We start from the raw sequence: 19,525 nt of genomic DNA on the forward strand, positions 1-19,525 counted from the left end.
AAAACTATCTCTTAACTTGATTGGTCAAATGTCGACCTATCAACATGAACCTTTAGAAAAAAAATCTTTCGTTACACCAATAGTCTAGTTCACGCTAGTGATTTAATTACTTGTCCAATTTTTATAAATTGTTTAGTAATTTTTTTTTATGCCCTTAACAGTAAATTTCATATATATATAATAAGTAGAAAATAATTGTCGCGCATTACACGAAGGAAAAGTAAAAAATTGAGTGTGTTAGTTAGAAAGTGCGCAAGCGCATTATGTTCTTTATAACAGAAGTGTGTTGAGTGATATTGAATGTGTTAGTTTGATCACCCTGAGGACAGCCATTGTGTTATTGTTATTTACGCATAAGTCTTTCAGAATTCGTGATTATTAATCTCGTATCATACTGAAAGAAATTGCGAGATTATTATTTTAATCTATATTTTCTACGATAAAGAATAATGACAGATAGATCAAGTAATGGAGATTATCAGCATGATCGAGAGGAGTCTCCAGAAAATAATTCTAATTTGTCAATGAAAAAAGAAGAAAAGGATCATCAAGTTGATAAGGCTGGGGAATATGTAAGAGAACTTTTGCAAGAAAAAGTCGAATTGGATTCGCAAAAATGGCCCAATGCAACTCGCTTGATTGATCAAGGTAAGAATTCATTTTGTCAAATTGTTTTGAAGTGTATTTGACATAGATAGATTACATAGCAATTAGAGTTTAATAAAACATTTTTTGTTAATTTTTAGAAATACAAAAAACTCAGGCTATTGGAAAGCCTTTAAGAGATCCAAAATATGTTGATATTTATCGTGAGAAACCAATACGCATTTCTGTTAAAGTCTTGGTTCCTGTTCGCGAACATCCAAAGGTGGATCATATTGAATCAATATGTTTTGAACTAAATAACATTTATAAAATGAATTCTCTATTAACATGTTATTGCATTTTATCTGTAGTTTAATTTTGTCGGAAAACTATTGGGACCAAAGGGAAATTCCATGAAACGTTTACAAGAAGAAACGTTGTGCAAGATGGCAGTTTTAGGAAGAGGGTCAATGAAAGATCGACAAAAGGTATACGTCCTTACATCATACTCAAATGATTCTACTAGCATTAATGATATTTTAATAACGATGATACTTATTATTACTGTTTATTGTTAAGTAAACTAAAAGCGCAATGATTTATTCCAGGAAGAAGAATGTCGTATGTCTTTGGATCCAAAATATGCTCATCTATCGGATGACCTACATGTAGAAATAACAGCGTTAGCTCCACCAGCTGAAGCATATGCTCGTATAGCATTTGCACTCGCAGAGGTTCGCAAATATTTAATTCCAGATAATAACGACAATATACGGCAAGAACAGATGCGAGAAATGGAACTTAGCATGGCGGATGATTCAACAGTTTCTGAAGATAGAAGACCTTCTGTTAGAGGTGTTCCTCCTACAGCAAGTGGTATTCTTAGACCTAGTTCCAGGCCAACGCTGCCAAGGTCATCAAGAGGTTTGTTCTTTTCAATAAAAGATATGACATTTATTATATCTCTCATATCCTTAAGATGGAGACTTACTGTAGACCAAAAATTTTGTTTATTTTTCAATCAGTTTCAGCTCCTGTTCTTCCTCCACCTTCCAATCGTGGACCCATCTCTCGACCAATGGCTGCAAAGACTAAAATTTTTTCAATATTAGACCGTGCACGAGCTGCTATGGATCAGAGTTATGGGTAAATGTTAACATGTACATTATTTCTAATAAATAGTAATGGAAACGTTTAAAAATATATTTCTTTTTAAAGCTATGAGACTCCAACTCCGCCTTTAAATAATCGCGTAGGAACACATGATTACGAATATCATCCATCTTCGACAACAAATACTCGATATGCAGATCGTCATTATACGTCGACTGCAAGGTATGTACAGTTCATGATCAGAACCCGAAGATAATCTTCCAAGCGAATTTTCAAATCCACTGTGTTCATTTTTATCTAATTTAGTTTAGGTATTTTGTTAGATACAACACTTTGTCTTATACTCTTTAGATATGTATAGGGTTAATCCTTTTACAGGTTTGTTCTTTTGGAAAAAACAAAGCTCTTTATATATTCGGGAAAATCAGCTATGAAAGTCCGTCAAATATGCATGAAATTGATTGGTAATAAGAATTAATTGAACAGGTTTTTTTATACTTGATTACTAGATATCAGCAATTCATGCTTTTGTAATCTGTAACAAGCAACATTTTGTTTAAGATAAAATGGAAAGCAATTTAAATAAATAAATGTATTATTCGAATTTAGTATAGTAATGCAATCCATAAGAAGTTACAACTCTAGTAGCACAAAATATTGAAAAAATATTGTATACATGTGTATTAAATATTAAAAAGACATTGAATCTCTTTTTTAATATTAAATACACATGTATACAATATTTTTTCAATATTTTGTGCTACTAGAGTTGTAAATATTAAAAAGAGATTCAATGTCTTTTTAATATTAAATACACATGTATTCAATATTTTTCAATATTTTGTGCTACTAGGGAATATTCTTGTAAATACAAAGAAATCCATTTGCGTATTTGACAAAATTTCATAGTTGATTTTTTTGAAAATAAAGTCTCATATAAAATATTGTCATTTAAAATGTTCCACTTATACTTTCATACAAGGAATCAAGTTCTCTGAACTTGTATCGTAATTATCAATACTCCCCTTGCATTTATTCAAAGAATTCTTTTAATGCGATAAATAAAGAAAGTTTAAATAAAAATGATTATCGGTAGTTACGCGAGTAATTTTTCTTTTAAAAAAAAAAACGATCGATAAAGGTTTTATTTTTGTTTTGTTTTAATATCATTCAGCGACGACATGTATCCTACTTCGAGATATTCTACCTATGAATACGAAGAAGAACCCGTGCCGCATACATCACATGATTATTACGAAATGCCAGAGTATCCAGGTAAGAATATTAATTCTCATATTAAACACTCTGATTTATATATATTCATGCATTTTTTTTTCTTTTTTTTTCTTTCTTTAATGAAATATAAATAATAAAATGAGATCAGCGTAAACGTAAAATTGGTAAACTCTGCAGAATACTTCTAATAATAGTAATCGTTGTATTAATAGCTCTATTAATAAAATTATTAATGATTGATCCTCATGAAACCATAATTATTAATATACGTATTGACCGATACGTTAACAATGAAAAATAAATGAAATTAATTTAATCATATTAATAAATTGATGAAACGCATAAAGAAAAATTAAAAATTAAAATATATGAGTGATCGTGGATAAATTTCTAATCAATACTACACTACGGGAGATTTTTGTTAAAATAATGAATTCGTCATCGATAAAACTTATTAATAATTGAAATACATAAATCCGTAAAATTCGCAGAGGATACAACAAGCCGCGCATGGAAGTCATACAAGACTACATCAACGTCAGGCTCGAGCTCGCGATATCGCAGCGCTCCATACACACGACCTTCCAAGTAAACATCTGCAAAAGTTTTTTCATTTTCTTCTCAATTTAAAATGAATCACCAGTTAAGAAATATTATTTCATAGCCTTAAACCACATTGACGTGTTATTTTCTTAATATACTTCGATCTATGATGTCGTATAATTAGAAACCCATAAACGAACATATGCTGGATCGGCTTTTATTTAAACCAAAATATAAAACTTATAATGCTAAATTATAATTCAACCATAGGAAAAGGAAAAATTAATATTTTGCGTTAATATTTTATACATTAAAGTATGATTTAATTATTACAATAAAATTTCACTCATTGTTTTTTTTTCTTATTATTTTGTAAATCATACAAAACATATTGATTTAACTTTTCTTATGATTCATCTTTACTTTACTTTACTTACTTTTTATTATTAAAGCCGTATATCGTTTTTGGATGAGCATTATCGCGGACAGTGGATAAATAAGAATATATTAATATGACGAAACGTATAATCAAATAATAATAATAATAATAATAATAATAATAATAATAATAATATTAATAATAATATTAATAATAATATTAATAATAAAATAATAATAATAATGATAATAATAATAATAATAATAATAATAATATTAATAATAATAAAAAAGAAAATAAAAAAGATTTAAAGTTTTTAATAGAACACAAGTTTACAAAATGAAAATTCTACTTTTAGCAATATTTAAAAATCACATTACAGTATTAAAACAGTTCATAATTTTTTGCAACAACATGGAATTCTTTTTTCAAATTATATTCATCAAAGTAAATATTAATTTATATTAATATTATAATATAAATATCAAATTATTTTAAGATTAAATAATCTTACAAAAAAAAAATATATTAACCCTTCTATGACTAATATATCCGTCATTCACAGAATGATTTGCAATGGTTTATGTTGGTATTAAAAAAATAAAGATAATAAATTATTATATAATATTTGATAAATAATTTCAATAGAATATATTTATATAACTGCCCTAGTAGCACAAAATATTGATCAATATTGAATACATGTGTATTTATTATTAAATTATAATTATAATTAATATTAAATAATATTATATTAATATTATAATATAAAAAAATAAATATTAAAAAGAGATTTAATGTCTTTTTAATATTAAATACATATGTGTATTCAATATTTTTCAATATTTTGTGCTACTAGGGTGGATTAATTTTATTCTTTTTATTAAACTTAGTTTAAAATGCACGAGAATACTGGGAACTGGAGCTTTGAATATTTAAGCTAGCTTTTTTTTTTTAATGCATAAATTGTTAATTTAGTATAACGTTTCTTTTCTTGGGAGTGTACTAATAGTTTAATCGTCATAAAAGGGATAAATATTTAAGAGTAAGCAAGTAGAAATAATAAACAATACAATATATCACGAATATTGCAAATTCTTTTTTCATTTTCTTTTTATTAGACATGCTTGATTTTGTCTATGTGATTGATAAAAAATTGTCAATTATTTATATCTTCTCAATATATTTGTTCCACACATATACATATTCTTTTTTTCCACTTATTCAAAAACAAAAACTTTAGACTATTAAAAATTAATATTAATTACACATATATTTGTAAGTAATAAAAATATTTAAATAAGACAATTATTTACCTTAAATAAAATATACAGCACCATGATGATAGTAAATTTAATAATTATCGAATGATCAACATGAATATTATAAAAAAAAACAAAAACAAAAAACAAACTATTCATTCAAATATATTAAACAAAAATATAGTATTAAAACAAATTTAAAAAAAAAATCACGTGATGGCGTATACACATGAAAAATATAAAACAATGATTTAAGTACATTTAAGTACAAAATTTGAACTATAAAATAAGCATGAAAAATTATTGTTTAGAATAAAAATGGAAAATTAATATAAAATAATTAATATATAAAATATAATATGAGTGTGAGTGTGTGTGTGTGTGTGTTTGCGTAATTTCTAAATATTTTAAAATGATATATATATATAATATTCATTTGACATATATGTAATCGTCATAAACCAGAATACACATATATAATATAAAAATAAAAAAAATAAAAAAAAAATAAAAAAAAGAAACGCAAAAATCTATTTAAAAAATGAATACAAAATAATATTAATACCCAAAATGATTAATAATACATTTTTTGTGGTTTTAAAACGTCAATGAATTGAATTGAATTATCTACAAATTTTAATTCGTGTGAAAATTATTAACACCTTATCAATTATTGTTCAAATTATTATTATCAAACTATATCGTTAATGAGATAACAATAAATAAATAATCTTTAACTTTCGTACGACCATGTTTCCAATTAATACAAAAATACGACCGTATAATTAAAACGTAATAAATTAAAAAATAATAAACCATTTTAATAGATGATGATGGTGGTGATGATGGAAGATCAATCGTGTTAACAAATTCACATTATTTCTAATCTCGATTTAATATATCTCCCTTAGGTGTATGAGAAAATTCAAAATTTCGCGTGGGAACGCGTACTTCTCGATTGAAATATTTTTGATCCTCCTGTGATTCATGGAACTCTAGGGGGGATGTCTCGATGAAACTAACGTGAGTATACAAAGTTGCATGCACATTTTATCTATCAATTTAACATAAATAATCGAAACTTTATAACGATAAACAAATGAATCTTAATGGGAAAATTTGTTGATAATATTTTTTATTATTGGCACAATACGATATTCTTTTTTGTTTAAGTTTCTACGTTGTCTCATTCCCATTTTTGTTATTATTCGCATGTGACAATTATCAGAGAGACTTTTTACAGGCAAAAAGAAACAGCATCGTTTATTACACGTGATGAGAAGAAAATTACATCGTTTAAAAGTGGTCAGTGTGCATAAAACTAATAATAAAGACGTTTTTTTTTAAAGTGTATCTTTTAAAAATTAGGTGTTCATGTCCAGCAGGGGAGAGAGAGAGAGAGAGAGAGTTTTTTTAAAGTCTTCAGAGCAGCATTGGGGTTGTATTCTTCCATTGTATTTACTTTATTTATTTATTTTTTTTTTCTTGAAAGATAAAGTTTATATATATTTTGAAGGATAAAAGATTAAAATCGAATTAGAAATATAAGAAAAGAGACCATAGTCTTTTTAATAGAAATGTGTGCTTTTTTTTAAGTTTTTTTTTTTATCAGAATGCAAATTACATTGTTTTCTTTTTCAAATCTTTCGACCTCGGTCTGCTTTGAGAAATAAAAAACAAAATAAATAAAATAAACACACACACTCAAGAGGATCATCTAATCTGAAATCCGACATTTTTATAATTGTTTAGAAACAATATCCTTATTTATTTATCTCACACCAATATACAAAAATGAAACTGTATAATCAATATCAGAATATAATATACTACGAAAAATTCAAATATATTTAATAAAGATATATCTGAGTATCTTACAAGATTAGATTGATGTTGTGTAGTATCTCCAACTTGTCAAACAAAATTCATTCTGCAAACATTCTTTTTTCTTTTTTTCTTCTTTTTTTCTTTTACGGTTGGCACAGAAATTCTGGTAGAAAATTGTTTATACTTTTTTTTTTCCCTTTTTCATTTTGTTTTTCTTTTTCATTTTTCTTTCTACGGCCGTTACTAAAGATTATAAATAAGTATTAATTTATTGGAATTGTCTTAATCCTAACGAAGTTGCCCTAAGGTAATCTCGAGTGAAAATAAAAAGGTGTTTACGTTATCCCTTTTCCTTTTCTTTTTCTTTTTTTTTCCTAACTAATCCATTTCGAAGTGGCCCTAAAAAGGTTGGAATGTATGTATTCTACTTCATTGATTTTCTTTATTCATTCATTTTTGATTCACGAGTTTACGATGATTCTCGAAAATATTCGTATGTAACTTTCGAGTAACAAATGACGAATTATTTTATAATAATCGGTATTGCAGCAAGTTATTTATTTAATGTGAGAAATATTGGGTTGTTCTGAAAGTAATTTCATTTTATCTTTTTGTGAAAATGAAGACTAGGTTAAACCTAGGCCTTTCAAGTGGGCATAAACAGTTGAATTTGATAAATTTAACTTCTCATCAACCTCACGTGTTATTTGCCGGTTTGCATTAATTAATGCTTTTATTGTGTTAGGAAAAAATGAAATTATCTTCCAAACAACCCAAAGAAAGAGAGAGAGAGAGTGAGATAGAGATAGAAACCCTAGTAGTACAAAATATTGAAAAATATTGAATACATGTGTATTTAAATTACATTATTAGTTAAAAGAGATTTAATGTCTTTTTAATATTAAATATACATGTATTCAATATTTTTCAATATTTTGTACTACTAGGGAAATATTCATTGCATGTTTCTGCATAGAAAATGTCACGAATAAATATTTAAATATTTACTTTTAGTTTTATCGTTAATCGAAGGTATGAACGTTTATTTTCGAAATTCACAGTATCATTTAATCGTGTAAATTTGATTTTTGTTTTTGTTTTTTTTTATACTGATCAAAATCGCGAATCTGCAATTAAAAATCATTGAACTCGAATACTTGAATAATTCAAAAATTGTTCGAGGATAGAAAGGGTTTTGTTAGAGCACAAATATCAACGCTACACGATTCTAATCGAGAGCGCAGAAAAAAGGGATGAATGATGATGGTGATGGTAATGGTAGTGATGGTTCTGCTGCTGCTGCTGCTGCTGGTTTTAGGAAATGGTGATGGTTGGTGGTGGTTGGTTCAGAGGATAGTTTTCTCCGTTTATTTACTTTGTTTTTCTTTTGTTTTTCATCTCTCGCGTATTGTTTTTCGCGACCACACGCTAACACCACTTTTTTTTTTATTTTTTCTATTTTTTGTTGTTGTTCTTCTCTCTATGAAAAAACATGGAATGTAGAGTAAATCGTTATTTGTTGTGGTATTTTTTTTGTTTTTTTTTTCCTTTTCATTTTCTTTTTCTTTTTTTTTGTCATGATCCGCCATCTTTTGAATCGGTTTGATTGATATCTTAATAATGTACGATTATATCACAAGAAAGATTCGAATACTCTGTACATAAGTCCGCGTGATACGCAATTAAACGTAGCGGAACCTAATCTTACATTTACATAATTATTATTATTATTATTATTATTATTATTATAATTATTATTATAATTATTATTATTATTATTATTATTATTACGCCTAAAGATTTAATTACAAAGTTAGATATGTCTCAGGTTCACCTGGTATTGTACTTCATACAATGTTCTTTTCTTTTCTTTTTAATTTTTTTTCTCTATTACTTCTTCTTCTTCTTATTCCTGTTCGCATTTTTTTAAATTTTTATTTTCCATTTAAATTCTCATTTTTTTTTTTTGTAATATTTTTTTTGTCGACGATATCGATCTTTCATCGTATTATATATATGATACACGTGAAAACGGAGAAAAATCGATTCCGTCTTCTACTAAACATCCCCCCGTCCCCTTTTTTTTCTTCTATTCCACATTTCTATTTCACTCTTTTGTTTATCCTTTTTATTTTATTTTATTTTATTTTTTCTATTCGACTTTTTTTCGCTTTTAACGCGCTTATAAATCGACATTATTTAATCGTTAAATTGGCACATTTCAAATGGCAACTTTTGTCTTTATTATATTGGCACGATAATCGTTTATTTATTTATTTATTTATTTAATTTTTTTTCTATTTTTCTTTTTCTTTTTCTTTTTCTTTTATTTCCCCCTTCTTTTTCATTCATTTCATTTTTTCTCTTCGATATTATTTTCTTTCCTTTGCTTCAATTCTTTTTTTCGTACTATAGTTTAACATTTAAAGAATACAAAAATTCATGTCGTTTTTTATCACGACGAACACGATAAGTGATGACTTTTACGAACGCGGTACGATACGTGGAAGTATTTTCCTTTTTTTGAAACAAATTATGTGTGTGTTTCAGGCTCGATGGAGAATACAATATAATTATAACAAATTAAACGTGATTATAAATTAAAATACACCTTAGCCTAACAGATGGTTCTTATGAGGTGATGTTTGTTCGCATATTGATGTTGATTTACAATTTCGCATTTCCTCCATCACGATTTTGTTTATATATTTAATATTAATTTTAAATTATTATAATATATATATATATATATTAATATAAAGAAAATTACTTTATATATTATATAAAGTAATTTTCAAATAAATGTGTACTCAAAGGGTTAAGAAAATATTTTTTATAAAACTTTATGAGTGCTTGTAACGAAAAGGGGTTTAATAAAAATGTACAAAATAAAAATAAAAAAAAGAATCCTGGTTTTAGATGACACCAGGAAAAGGGCGTATACATATACATATATATATATATATATATATATATATATATATATATATATATATATATATATATATGTTTTATTTTAATTAGGTGAATTGTGTTCGGTAATTAACGATTTATATAGATCGAAAGAATTCACCCTACATGTACATACACAGAGAAAGAAACAAGATCAGGTCAAGAGGAGGAATGCGAAAAAGCTTCAGTATATATATATATATGTATATATATACTAACATACGATTGATCTTTAAGGGATTGCACGTAGACAGAGGAATGAGATTGTTCGTTGCAAAAAACTGCATTCTTCTATTTACTATGGCGTTAAGGCTAACGCGCGCATCTATCGATCCGCAAGTTCAAGTTACGACAAAAAAATATACGAGTGAGAGAGAAGAAAAGAGAGAGAGAGAGGGGGAGAGAGAGAGAGAGATAGAGGATATACACATACATAGTTTTACGCTTTTCCTTCTACAATCTGTTTGTTCATTCGTTCATTCTCTCTCTTTCTTCTTCTTCTTATTTTTCTTATTCTCTAATAAGAACGTATCTACTTTTTTATTTTTTATTCTTATTTTTATAATTTTAAACAGACGAGAAGGAGGAGAAAAGCGCCATTGGTCTTTTCGAATGAAACAAAATAAAATAAAATAATAATAAAATAATAATAATAAAAAAAATTATTTAGTATCTCTTCTTGTTATTTTTCTACTTCTCTAGTTTCTTTTCTTTTTTTATTTTATTCCTACACTTACCATAACAAAATATTTTTTAACGAATTTTTTTTGACTCTTATGCACCCCTCCCTCTTCCTTTCTCACTTTCACTCTATGTTATTGTTGTTAAGTATTTGTAAAATATTACAAGTCGCAATTATACTTTAATAGGATTTTTCAATTCGCGAGTGACCGCCACGCGAGATTTAATATTTAAATATAATATTGGATTGCACTTTGGATGTCTGATAAATATCACAAAGAGCTTGTGCTCTCTACTAGTACCATTAATACAATAATAATAATATTAATAATATTAATAATATTAATAATAATAATTATAGTAATAATAATAATAATAATAGTCGTTCACTCGATAACGAACGTTTTCCTATAAACGTTTCCTATAAATCTTCTTCTTTTTCCATCCTCCTCCCCCTCCTCACCCCATCTTTCCTTTTTAGAGATCTATTTAGTTTATTTTTTTTTTTACATGGGTTCTTTACGAACCCTTAAACTCGCGAGAGGAACTTGCGAATCGGTAGGGTAGAAAATAAAATATTTTAATTTCGATCACCTCCTTGTAACACATATATATGTATCTAGGTTTGTTTTTTTTAAGTATAAATATCATTGTTTTTTATATTTTTAAAAGATGGGAAACCAAATTTATTCTTACACGAAAACGTTTTGTTTGGATTTGAAGGGAAAAATGTTTATATATAAAAAATTAAAAGTAAATTTGAGTTCTTTTTTATTTCTATAGAAATGTAATATATGTAACGTGATTATATATATAAATTATAATTAAATTAAATATCGGATAAAATACAAAATTGAAATCATTTATCTTATACATTTTTACCCTTCGAATCGAACAATAAGGTAACGTAGGAAACATTTGATTTGATTTGTTTTGTTTAATGAAAAATATATAATATGTTCAAAAATCAATATATATATATATATATATATATATATATTATGTATATTATATACGTGCTACTATTTTCCCACGTTCGTCAAAGAATTCGGATACAGATGAGGATTCGCAAAAGTCAATTCGAGAAAAGATAAAAAAAAAAAAAGAAAAAAAAACGATATTCGATCGTGAAAATTGCACTATTTATTTTTTTGTTTTCCTTCTCGTCTTCTTTCTTCGGGAAATCCCCTTAAACACTCATTCCTTCCTTATTCTTCTTTCTCCATCGTGGTAATTTTCTTCAAATAATCCTCTTTTTCTCTTCCTCCCCTTTATAAATCCTTATCGATTTTTTTCTCTCAGTATTATTTTCATGTGTTTCATCAATCGCATTTGATTTTCTTATTTTTTTTCTTCATTAAAATTTTTCATAATTTCTCCGACCAGCCAACCTCAGTGAACACAACACAACACGCGCAACACCCACCACGCACTTTTCTAATTTTCTTTTGCTTTAATATGCTGTGTGGTGTGCATGTGTGCATACGTGAGTGTGTGTTTAGTGGTCCACTGTCAGCTTTTCTATCAAATGTGATAGGTTAAGAGAAAGCTTTCTCTCTTTTCTCAATTGTATGGCCAGGAATGCCTTATTGACGTGACCACATTAGAGGTAGGCGGGTCTTCCGGGCGTCACTTTTTCATGTCGTTCATTAACGAACTGTCCTTGTTTTTATTCGTGTCAAGATTCGATTGTTGACTGCTTGTCACACCGCTACCATTCCCTGGATACATCTTCTCGAGATGATTCAGTGACTCGCTTAGGAACTTCTGCAATCATCAAAATTATCATCATTGTTAAATATATTACAGATATAATCTTCTTTTTGTTATGTTTCCACAACTATTAGGTCTACCGGAACAATTCTGTGCGTTCAAACAAACACTAGTTCAATTTTTTGTCACTAGGGGTAAGGCATATTTTTAAAATGGCGTTTACAAATTGCCACCATGTTGGTGAGAAGTCAAAAATAATTTAAATTAATTAATTGTTTAAATTATGAATAATTTATTATTTTATTTTATTTTAAAAATGGACAAAATTTATATTTAGGTAGACCTAAAATATATATATATATTTTTTTATATTATTATATGCATATTAATACTAAGATAATAGTATATAATATACTAAACTATTATATAATAATATATTATATATAATAAAATACTATATATATAATATTATTATATAAAAATTTATTCATAATTTATTTATATAACAAATATATAAAATATATTTAATATTTAATTGATTTAATAAATTAAATTATAATTTATTGAAAATATTATTAAAACTTATATTAATATAATTTTTATCATATAATATATCAATATACAATTATTTATGTAATAAGTTTAACCCTTTTGTTACTAGCGCCAACTATATCCGACATCTATATTACGACTCACGTATACAACTACCTACAAAATTCTAATTTACTTATATACTATTTTTTGAGATTTTCTATTGAATTCTATTAACAATATATTTTCAAGAAACTTGTAATATATTTTGTATGTTAAAATAAATTGAAAATTATCATTATGCAACAACGTGCACACAACTTTTAGGTGTAACTATGAAACGAACTACCGTAACGAAAAGGTTAATGATCAACTGAGGAAAATAAATGTACAGGTAAATTTATTTATATATACCTGTATCGCCGTGAGAGCGGCAACGATCGCTGGACTACCAAATCCGTGCGATATGAGGGAGAAGTGCGTTAGATGTCTTTGTATACTCGGATCGAGTATGTGTTGTGGTCGTGTGTTACAGAGTGGTGATCTGTCCTGATTTAGAAGATCCATCAGCTCTTTGGTGATTTGTCTGAGGAATTGATAAATTTATGTAACAATTAAATCCATTCACATTCAAAATGAAACTTGTTTTTTTAAAATGATAATAATTGTCTTACTTGGTGGCATGAAGAAGTTCTTTTCTCCTGTAGGAATCTTGCGGTTCGCAATGTTGTCGACTGAGGTATTCTGCGACCTGTTTCGCAGGAAATTCCGTTTCACAAACGTAACCAAAATCTCTGGCAAGGTGAATTGCTTCTCCTAAAAAACAACAAACGTCATACATTTATTATTATTATTATTATTTTTATTATTATTTAATATCAGATTATACAGCAGAGAGTTTTCTCAAACTTTTTGTACGATGGAATATACTATGTGATTATTTTATGGAATAAATTAATAAGAAATCGATTAAAACAAGTTTAAAAGTAAACATGTTCTTTGCCATGTGTTCCACAGGTGGTACACGTTAAATCTGATCTTCAGGCCACGTGTACCACCGGTACACTTATTAGACAAATTTATTTTAAGCATTGAAAATCAAATGGTCTGAAAAAGTTAGACAAAAAGGGCTTGGTACGGAACGTGTTATAAAAGTTAAGCAAGTACAAATTGTAATTATGTAAAATAAAATTATAAATTATAAAAAAAATAAAAATTAAATTTTAAATAATTTTTATTATATTATATATAATATATTTATTATAATATATTTTATTATTTATATATAATATTATTATATATATTTATTATATATTTATATTAATAATAATATATATAATAATTATATATATTATTATACAGGGTGATCGGTAACTGGTGGTACAAGCGAAAAAGGGGTGATTCTACATGAAAAATAAATCGAAAATATAGAATAAAAATTTTTCGTTTGAGGCTTTGTTTACGAGAAAATCGACTTTTAATTTTCGCACAGTACGCGTCTACTTGATCTGAAAAGTTCGTAGGATATTTCTGAAAAGTTCGTAGGTCCGTTATAACGAGACATGATGAAGTGCACGTGTACTTTGCGAAAATTCAAAGTCGATATTCTCGAAAACAAAGCTTCAAACGAACAATTTTTATTCTATATTTTCGATTTATTTTTTTATGTATATAAATTTTATGTATATAAATAATAAAAAGAATACAATTTTAAATAATAAAGATTATTTAAAATTATAAATATTAGTTTTTCTATCGTAAAATAATTTGGAAAATATTCCTATAGAAAAAAACAAGATTATTTTTGATATTTGATAATTGATCAGTGATCATTTCGTTCTTTGTATCAATCAAAGTTGGTATTATGATAATCTTGATGAGATTTTACACACATGAGTGTGTCCAGATCGGTGAGAACGAATCTAAAAGAAAAAATGTGAACGAGTAAATAACCTGAACCAACTAATATATACTAAACAAGTTTCCGTTTGACAAGTTCACTTTAATGAACGCGCATCACATCATCAACGATGAAAGTATATTCCAACGGGGTTTGATATAATCAAAAGGATATGCGTCATTAACGCATTATGAATCTGACCGGAACGATCATTTTTATTTTCTTTTTTTTTGTTAAACGTTATTATAACAGGATTTTCAGTATTATAGATTAGTATAGATTAGTATGGATTAAACTAATATATTTAAATAACGAAGATGATTTAATGACTTTAATTAAGAATCAGGATTTCATGGTTATCTTCAATTTATGTGAAAATTGAAGATAATTTCTCATATCAGTTAAATCATTTTGAACTTTCAATTCGATTAATTCCATTTAATTGTTTCATCAATTAAAATAAATTATCATCGTATTTATCTTCAAAATATTATTTCATTTCCGTTTTTCCGTCGTTTCATTTATCAATCTTTCTTTCTCACTTTCTTTTTCAACGTGAAAGATTTATCTTTTATCCAGGAAGAATGAAAAAAAAAAGAAAAAACAAATAAACGTACAAACTTTCTCACCAAATTTTTCCAATTAAAATTCTCGAAGACAGCACACGAGGGAAACGAAAAGAGAACAACAACAACTTTGAAGTTAGGTTTTAGCGAATTTTTTTAATCAAATGATATCGAGAGAAAAAGAACGAGACGAAAATTGATTGCACGTCGGGATAGGGTTAAAGAACTTGACAATAAGGTAACGGCATAAGTACTTATATATGTATGTGTGTGTATGCGTGTGTGTGTACATAATCTGAAGAGTATTACGTCATCTTTTCTCTTTGCCGGTTAACCGATTGGACAACGAATTTACGCGCGTGAATCAGGTAGGTATATATACAGGTATGTATATGTATGTATTTGGATTGGTAAATATGTGTGTGTGTGTTATATACCAGGTGAATCAGGTTGGGAGAGATAGGTGTTACCTACACATCTGCCGTTTCGAGAGAATTCCCACACTTTCGCCTCACTCGAAGCAGCAGCCCCTTCGACTTCTCGAAGACACGATCGAGACGAAAGGATGTGTGTCTGGCTTTTACAGTTCTTTTACAGTTCTTATATATATAGATAATATATATCTTGCTTTACTCATTTCAAATACGATTTAACTATGAAAATGATTTTAATGCCAACGTCAAAGATACTTGAGTGTGTTCGTGTAATACGAGTAATATTTTTGAAACTTTAAAGATGGCGAGTATATTTTATATCTTTTTTTAAATAAATTTTCAACGAATCTAAAGAAGTTATTTGATTTAATATACAAGTTTAGTAAATTTATTTGTAAATATTGTAAATATCGTAAACATTTGAAAACTTAATGAGTAGTAATTTTTAATTTAATATACGAAAATTTGAATAAAAAATATTCGAAATACACTTGTGAAAATGTATTTCCAATATTTTAGTAATTACTTTTGCACTATTTATGCATTACTGTATAATTGCACTATATACAATAGACGGCGCTGCATTATAATTTTCGAAATTTTCATTTTTTAAGGTTAAGTATCTATTTCTATTTTCTTTTTAAAAACAAATCGAATTTTAGTTAAGAAAAGTATTGTTTCATTTTGACAAATATTGAAAAATATAGAAAAAAATTATACAGAAGTAGTAGTTTCTTTTTTCATTTTATAGGTTATAAGAACAAAAAATATCGATTATTTGATTAAACTTAAATAATTAGGTAACTCTAATAAAAAATAATGATAAAAGAAGTTTGAAACATTACGCTAATTTATTTCTAATTGAAATTCTCTGAAATTATTGTAAATTATTATTTTACTTTATTAACTATATTATATTATATTAGATTTTTTATTTATAATTGTTTGTCCGCGATAAACTTTGAAACTATTTTACCGATTTATATAAAAATATATTTATTTAATTTGATTTTTTTTAACTTAAAAGATAGAAAAGTTTATTTAGCAATTTATCATTTTTGTTGTTGTCAATTTACTGGTATATTATTTAATGTTATTTTAGTCCTTTGGTTCTGTTAGTGTACCGTTGATAGCGCTGCATTATAATTTTATAAATTTCAATTTAAAAATTTTAATTTTTGTGAAAATTTATTTAATTTTGTAAAGATAAAGAAAGATAAAATATAAGTTAATTTGTTAAAATCTAACCGTTGGATGTTTCGTGTTTAACGTATACCAGAAGATATTGTAAAGATAAAGTTGAAAGGTAAATCGAGTAAGATAGAATCGATGACACGTGCCGAACGACGAACGTATAAATCAGGTAGTTGTGTGTACGTGTTAATTCAGTCGCTTTTCTTGGTGCGAATCGAGAAATGGACGTTTATTGAAAGGTTTAAATTTACAATGCAGTCGTTGTCGAGTGAACGAGAGAGATAAAATGAAAGAATGAGAAAGAAAAAGAAACATAGTTCTATGCACTTTCTTAAGTTTTATCTCATTGTAAGTGACGTTAATATCTCACTGTTTTACGTTTCTACTTATACGAAGAAAATAAATATTGTGGTTGGTAATAAAGTCACGCGTTTTATATTTAACCTAGGGAATGAAATAATTCATTTAAGATGTAGATCAAAGACACTGATTAAAAAAATTTAATGATAAATTAACGACATTTAACGTTACTTTTACGTTACTTTTGATTAATGTGTCCAATTTTCTTCTGCATTCGATATAAATGAATAATAAAAAACATTTGTTTAAGGTTATAAAACTTTTCAACGAAAGAAAGAAAAAATACTGTTGTTATGGGAGTCATTGACTACCGATAAGGGTTAAGGAATAACCTAACCTAATAAAGGAAAAATCAAAGATAAAAATAAAATTACAAAATCTAAAATAAAATATAACTATAAATGTAAATATAATAATATAAATATTATTAATATAAATTTTATTTATTGGTATAATAAATTATAATATAATATAATATTCAATAATTATATTAATATAAAATATTATATTATAGTAATAATTTTAATATTATAACAATATTATAGTAATAATATAAAAATATAATTACAAAAAATGATGATTAAATAAAGTTGTATTTTTTGTTTGCAATATAAATAAAATTGGAACTCGAATTTTACGCAGATAATTAGGGCTCGACAAAAATTGGGCAAATTTTTAAAATATCGGCATAATTCAAAGAGTTTTCAAAAGATCAAACTTTTCCTGAGTTAGTTGTTGTTGGGCGTATATTGTCTTTTAGCAAGTAAGAATAATAATAATAAAAAGGTTCCTATGGTGTTTTGTTTTGAGAGTCGTGGTAGGCGCGATGGAAGAAAGTTGTGGCTCACGGTGTTTTATGGTGGGGCCCAACACCAGCCATAAATTATAATCAACGTCCTGTACCCACGGGGTTCTGACGGGGGCCCACATAACGTAGCATCGTTAGAGTTTCGCCGATAGAAGAAGAGGAACGTGTGCCTTAAGATCTCTCTAAGGACCGTAATACGAGTGTGCGAGGAGGACGAGGAAGAAAACAAGACCATTAACCGCACGATCTCTTGGTACCTACTTACTACTCTCTTTCTTTTACTTATGTGGTTTAAAAAAAAATTTATTCTTGATTAATCGAGCTTAGTTTTGCTTCTTTAAAACAACGGAAGCGGAAGGAACGAGCAATGAAACAAAAAAACACACTACTGGGAATATTTCTCAAGTATTGATGATGATGACGTTATCAGTTAAAGACTTAACATGTCAAATTACTATCTTTTTATATATAAACATTCAGTGTTATATTAGTTGGTTTCGAAATTACTTAACCGATTTTAGGTTAGTAAAATTTTGTATATTTTGTGTGATTTATTTCAACTTGGTACATAGGATAATTTTTATTTTTTTATCGCTAATTTAAGGATTTCTTATTTGTAGGTTATCTAGATCTTTAAGTACTGAAATTTTGTATATAAATGGCGTTGTATTACAATTCAATTATTTCACGTTTTTTTCAGATTTACATATGACATAACTAACCTTACTTTTATTATTTTATTATTTTGTGTATGTTTTTATTTCTATATTATATATTATATATTTATTATTTAGGGGTTATCTAAATCTTTATGTATTGAAAGTTTTTGATAGATGACGCTGTATTTTATTTGGTATTTTCTAAACGTCCATTATTGTTAAATAAAATCTTTTAAACGTTTCTACTCGAAACATTAACGATTTATAATAGGAGAGAAAAATAATTAAAAAAAAGAGAAAAAGGACGAAGCTCGTAAAGTAAACGTACCTCTTACGCATTTCAAATTCCGCGGCTTCCGTTTTCTGATTGAATTTACAATACCGATACCTACTACTACTAATACTATTACTATTATTATTACTACTATTCGCGGTATTAAATTTTTCGCTGGTTGCTTTTGCCCAGAGTGAATTAGAGAGGAATATATACGTACTTGTCGACAAAAGCCGACGGCGTCAGAAATGCCGGTGCGGTGACGGATTAGCGGCGGTATTATTTAAGGAGATGCAAATCTATCCTACGCGACGGTTATCCATAAATAACGGTTGGCAATAGCTACGACAGAAATTCATTGCACGAAAGAATTAAGAGCCATTCTTCTTTTAACTCCCTGGTATGCTCGAAGAAATGCGGGTCAGTATGTGTGTGTATGTATGTATGTATATGTACATGTAAGGGAAATAAAAGAAAACTTTTAGTTAAATAACGTTAACGTTTGTGC

The 19,525-nt window shown here is 27.0% G+C and overlaps 2 protein-coding genes across 10 annotated transcripts in view; one reads left to right on the plus strand and one right to left on the minus strand.

Moving 5' to 3' along the window:
• The first annotated feature begins 202 nt into the window (after positions 1–202).
• LOC107065894 (KH domain-containing, RNA-binding, signal transduction-associated protein 2) lies at positions 203–10,569 on the plus strand. 4 transcript variants are annotated; one of them, XR_001475655.2, is made up of 11 exons: positions 203–648; positions 747–868; positions 957–1,073; positions 1,194–1,509; positions 1,611–1,731; positions 1,804–1,920; positions 2,873–2,973; positions 3,426–3,522; positions 6,030–6,141; positions 6,362–6,423; positions 6,487–10,569. XR_001475655.2 is itself a non-coding variant. In XM_015319983.2 (10 exons), the coding sequence occupies exons 1-9, from the start codon at positions 450–452 to the stop codon at positions 6,100–6,102; spliced, it is 1,263 nt and encodes a 420-aa protein (XP_015175469.1). In that variant the 5' UTR covers positions 203–449; the 3' UTR covers positions 6,103–6,141; positions 6,362–10,569. The 4 variants fall into 4 exon arrangements, 2 of the variants coding, with proteins under 2 accessions (XP_015175469.1, XP_015175471.1); XM_015319983.2 differs by having other exon boundaries at positions 6,362–10,569; XR_016178521.1 differs by lacking the exon at positions 3,426–3,522 and having other exon boundaries at positions 206–648; positions 6,362–10,569.
• The window catches only part of TfAP-2 (transcription factor AP-2), a 203,144-nt gene continuing 190,910 nt past the window's right edge, over positions 7,292–19,525 (minus strand). For all 6 annotated transcript variants that reach the window (XM_089178414.1, XM_089178415.1, XM_089178416.1 and 3 more), the window contains 3 exons: positions 13,497–13,638; positions 13,237–13,408; positions 7,292–12,345 (listed from right to left, as the gene is read on the minus strand). In XM_089178414.1, the coding sequence (XP_089034540.1) occupies positions 12,208–12,345; positions 13,237–13,408; positions 13,497–13,638 (452 nt within the window). In that variant the 3' untranslated portion in view covers positions 7,292–12,207. The remainder of the gene's footprint in view (positions 12,346–13,236; positions 13,409–13,496; positions 13,639–19,525) is intronic.

Source organism: Polistes dominula, unplaced genomic scaffold (assembly GCF_049000335.1).
Source record: "Polistes dominula isolate Pdom_NZ unplaced genomic scaffold, Pdom_raw_medaka contig_77, whole genome shotgun sequence".
Classification (NCBI taxonomy): domain Eukaryota; kingdom Metazoa; phylum Arthropoda; class Insecta; order Hymenoptera; family Vespidae; genus Polistes; species Polistes dominula.

Bases quoted from the DNA above. Each gene is read 5' to 3' on its own strand.
- LOC107065894 (XM_015319983.2), top strand. From the start codon at position 450: ATGACAGATAGATCAAGTAATGGAGATTATCAGCATGATCGAGAGGAG. The intron at 1,074-1,193 runs GTATACGTCCTT...GATTTATTCCAG, and splicing joins CAATGAAAGATCGACAAAAG to GAAGAAGAATGTCGTATGTC. The intron at 3,523-6,029 runs GTAAACATCTGC...TATCTCCCTTAG, and splicing joins CCATACACACGACCTTCCAA to GTGTATGAGAAAATTCAAAA.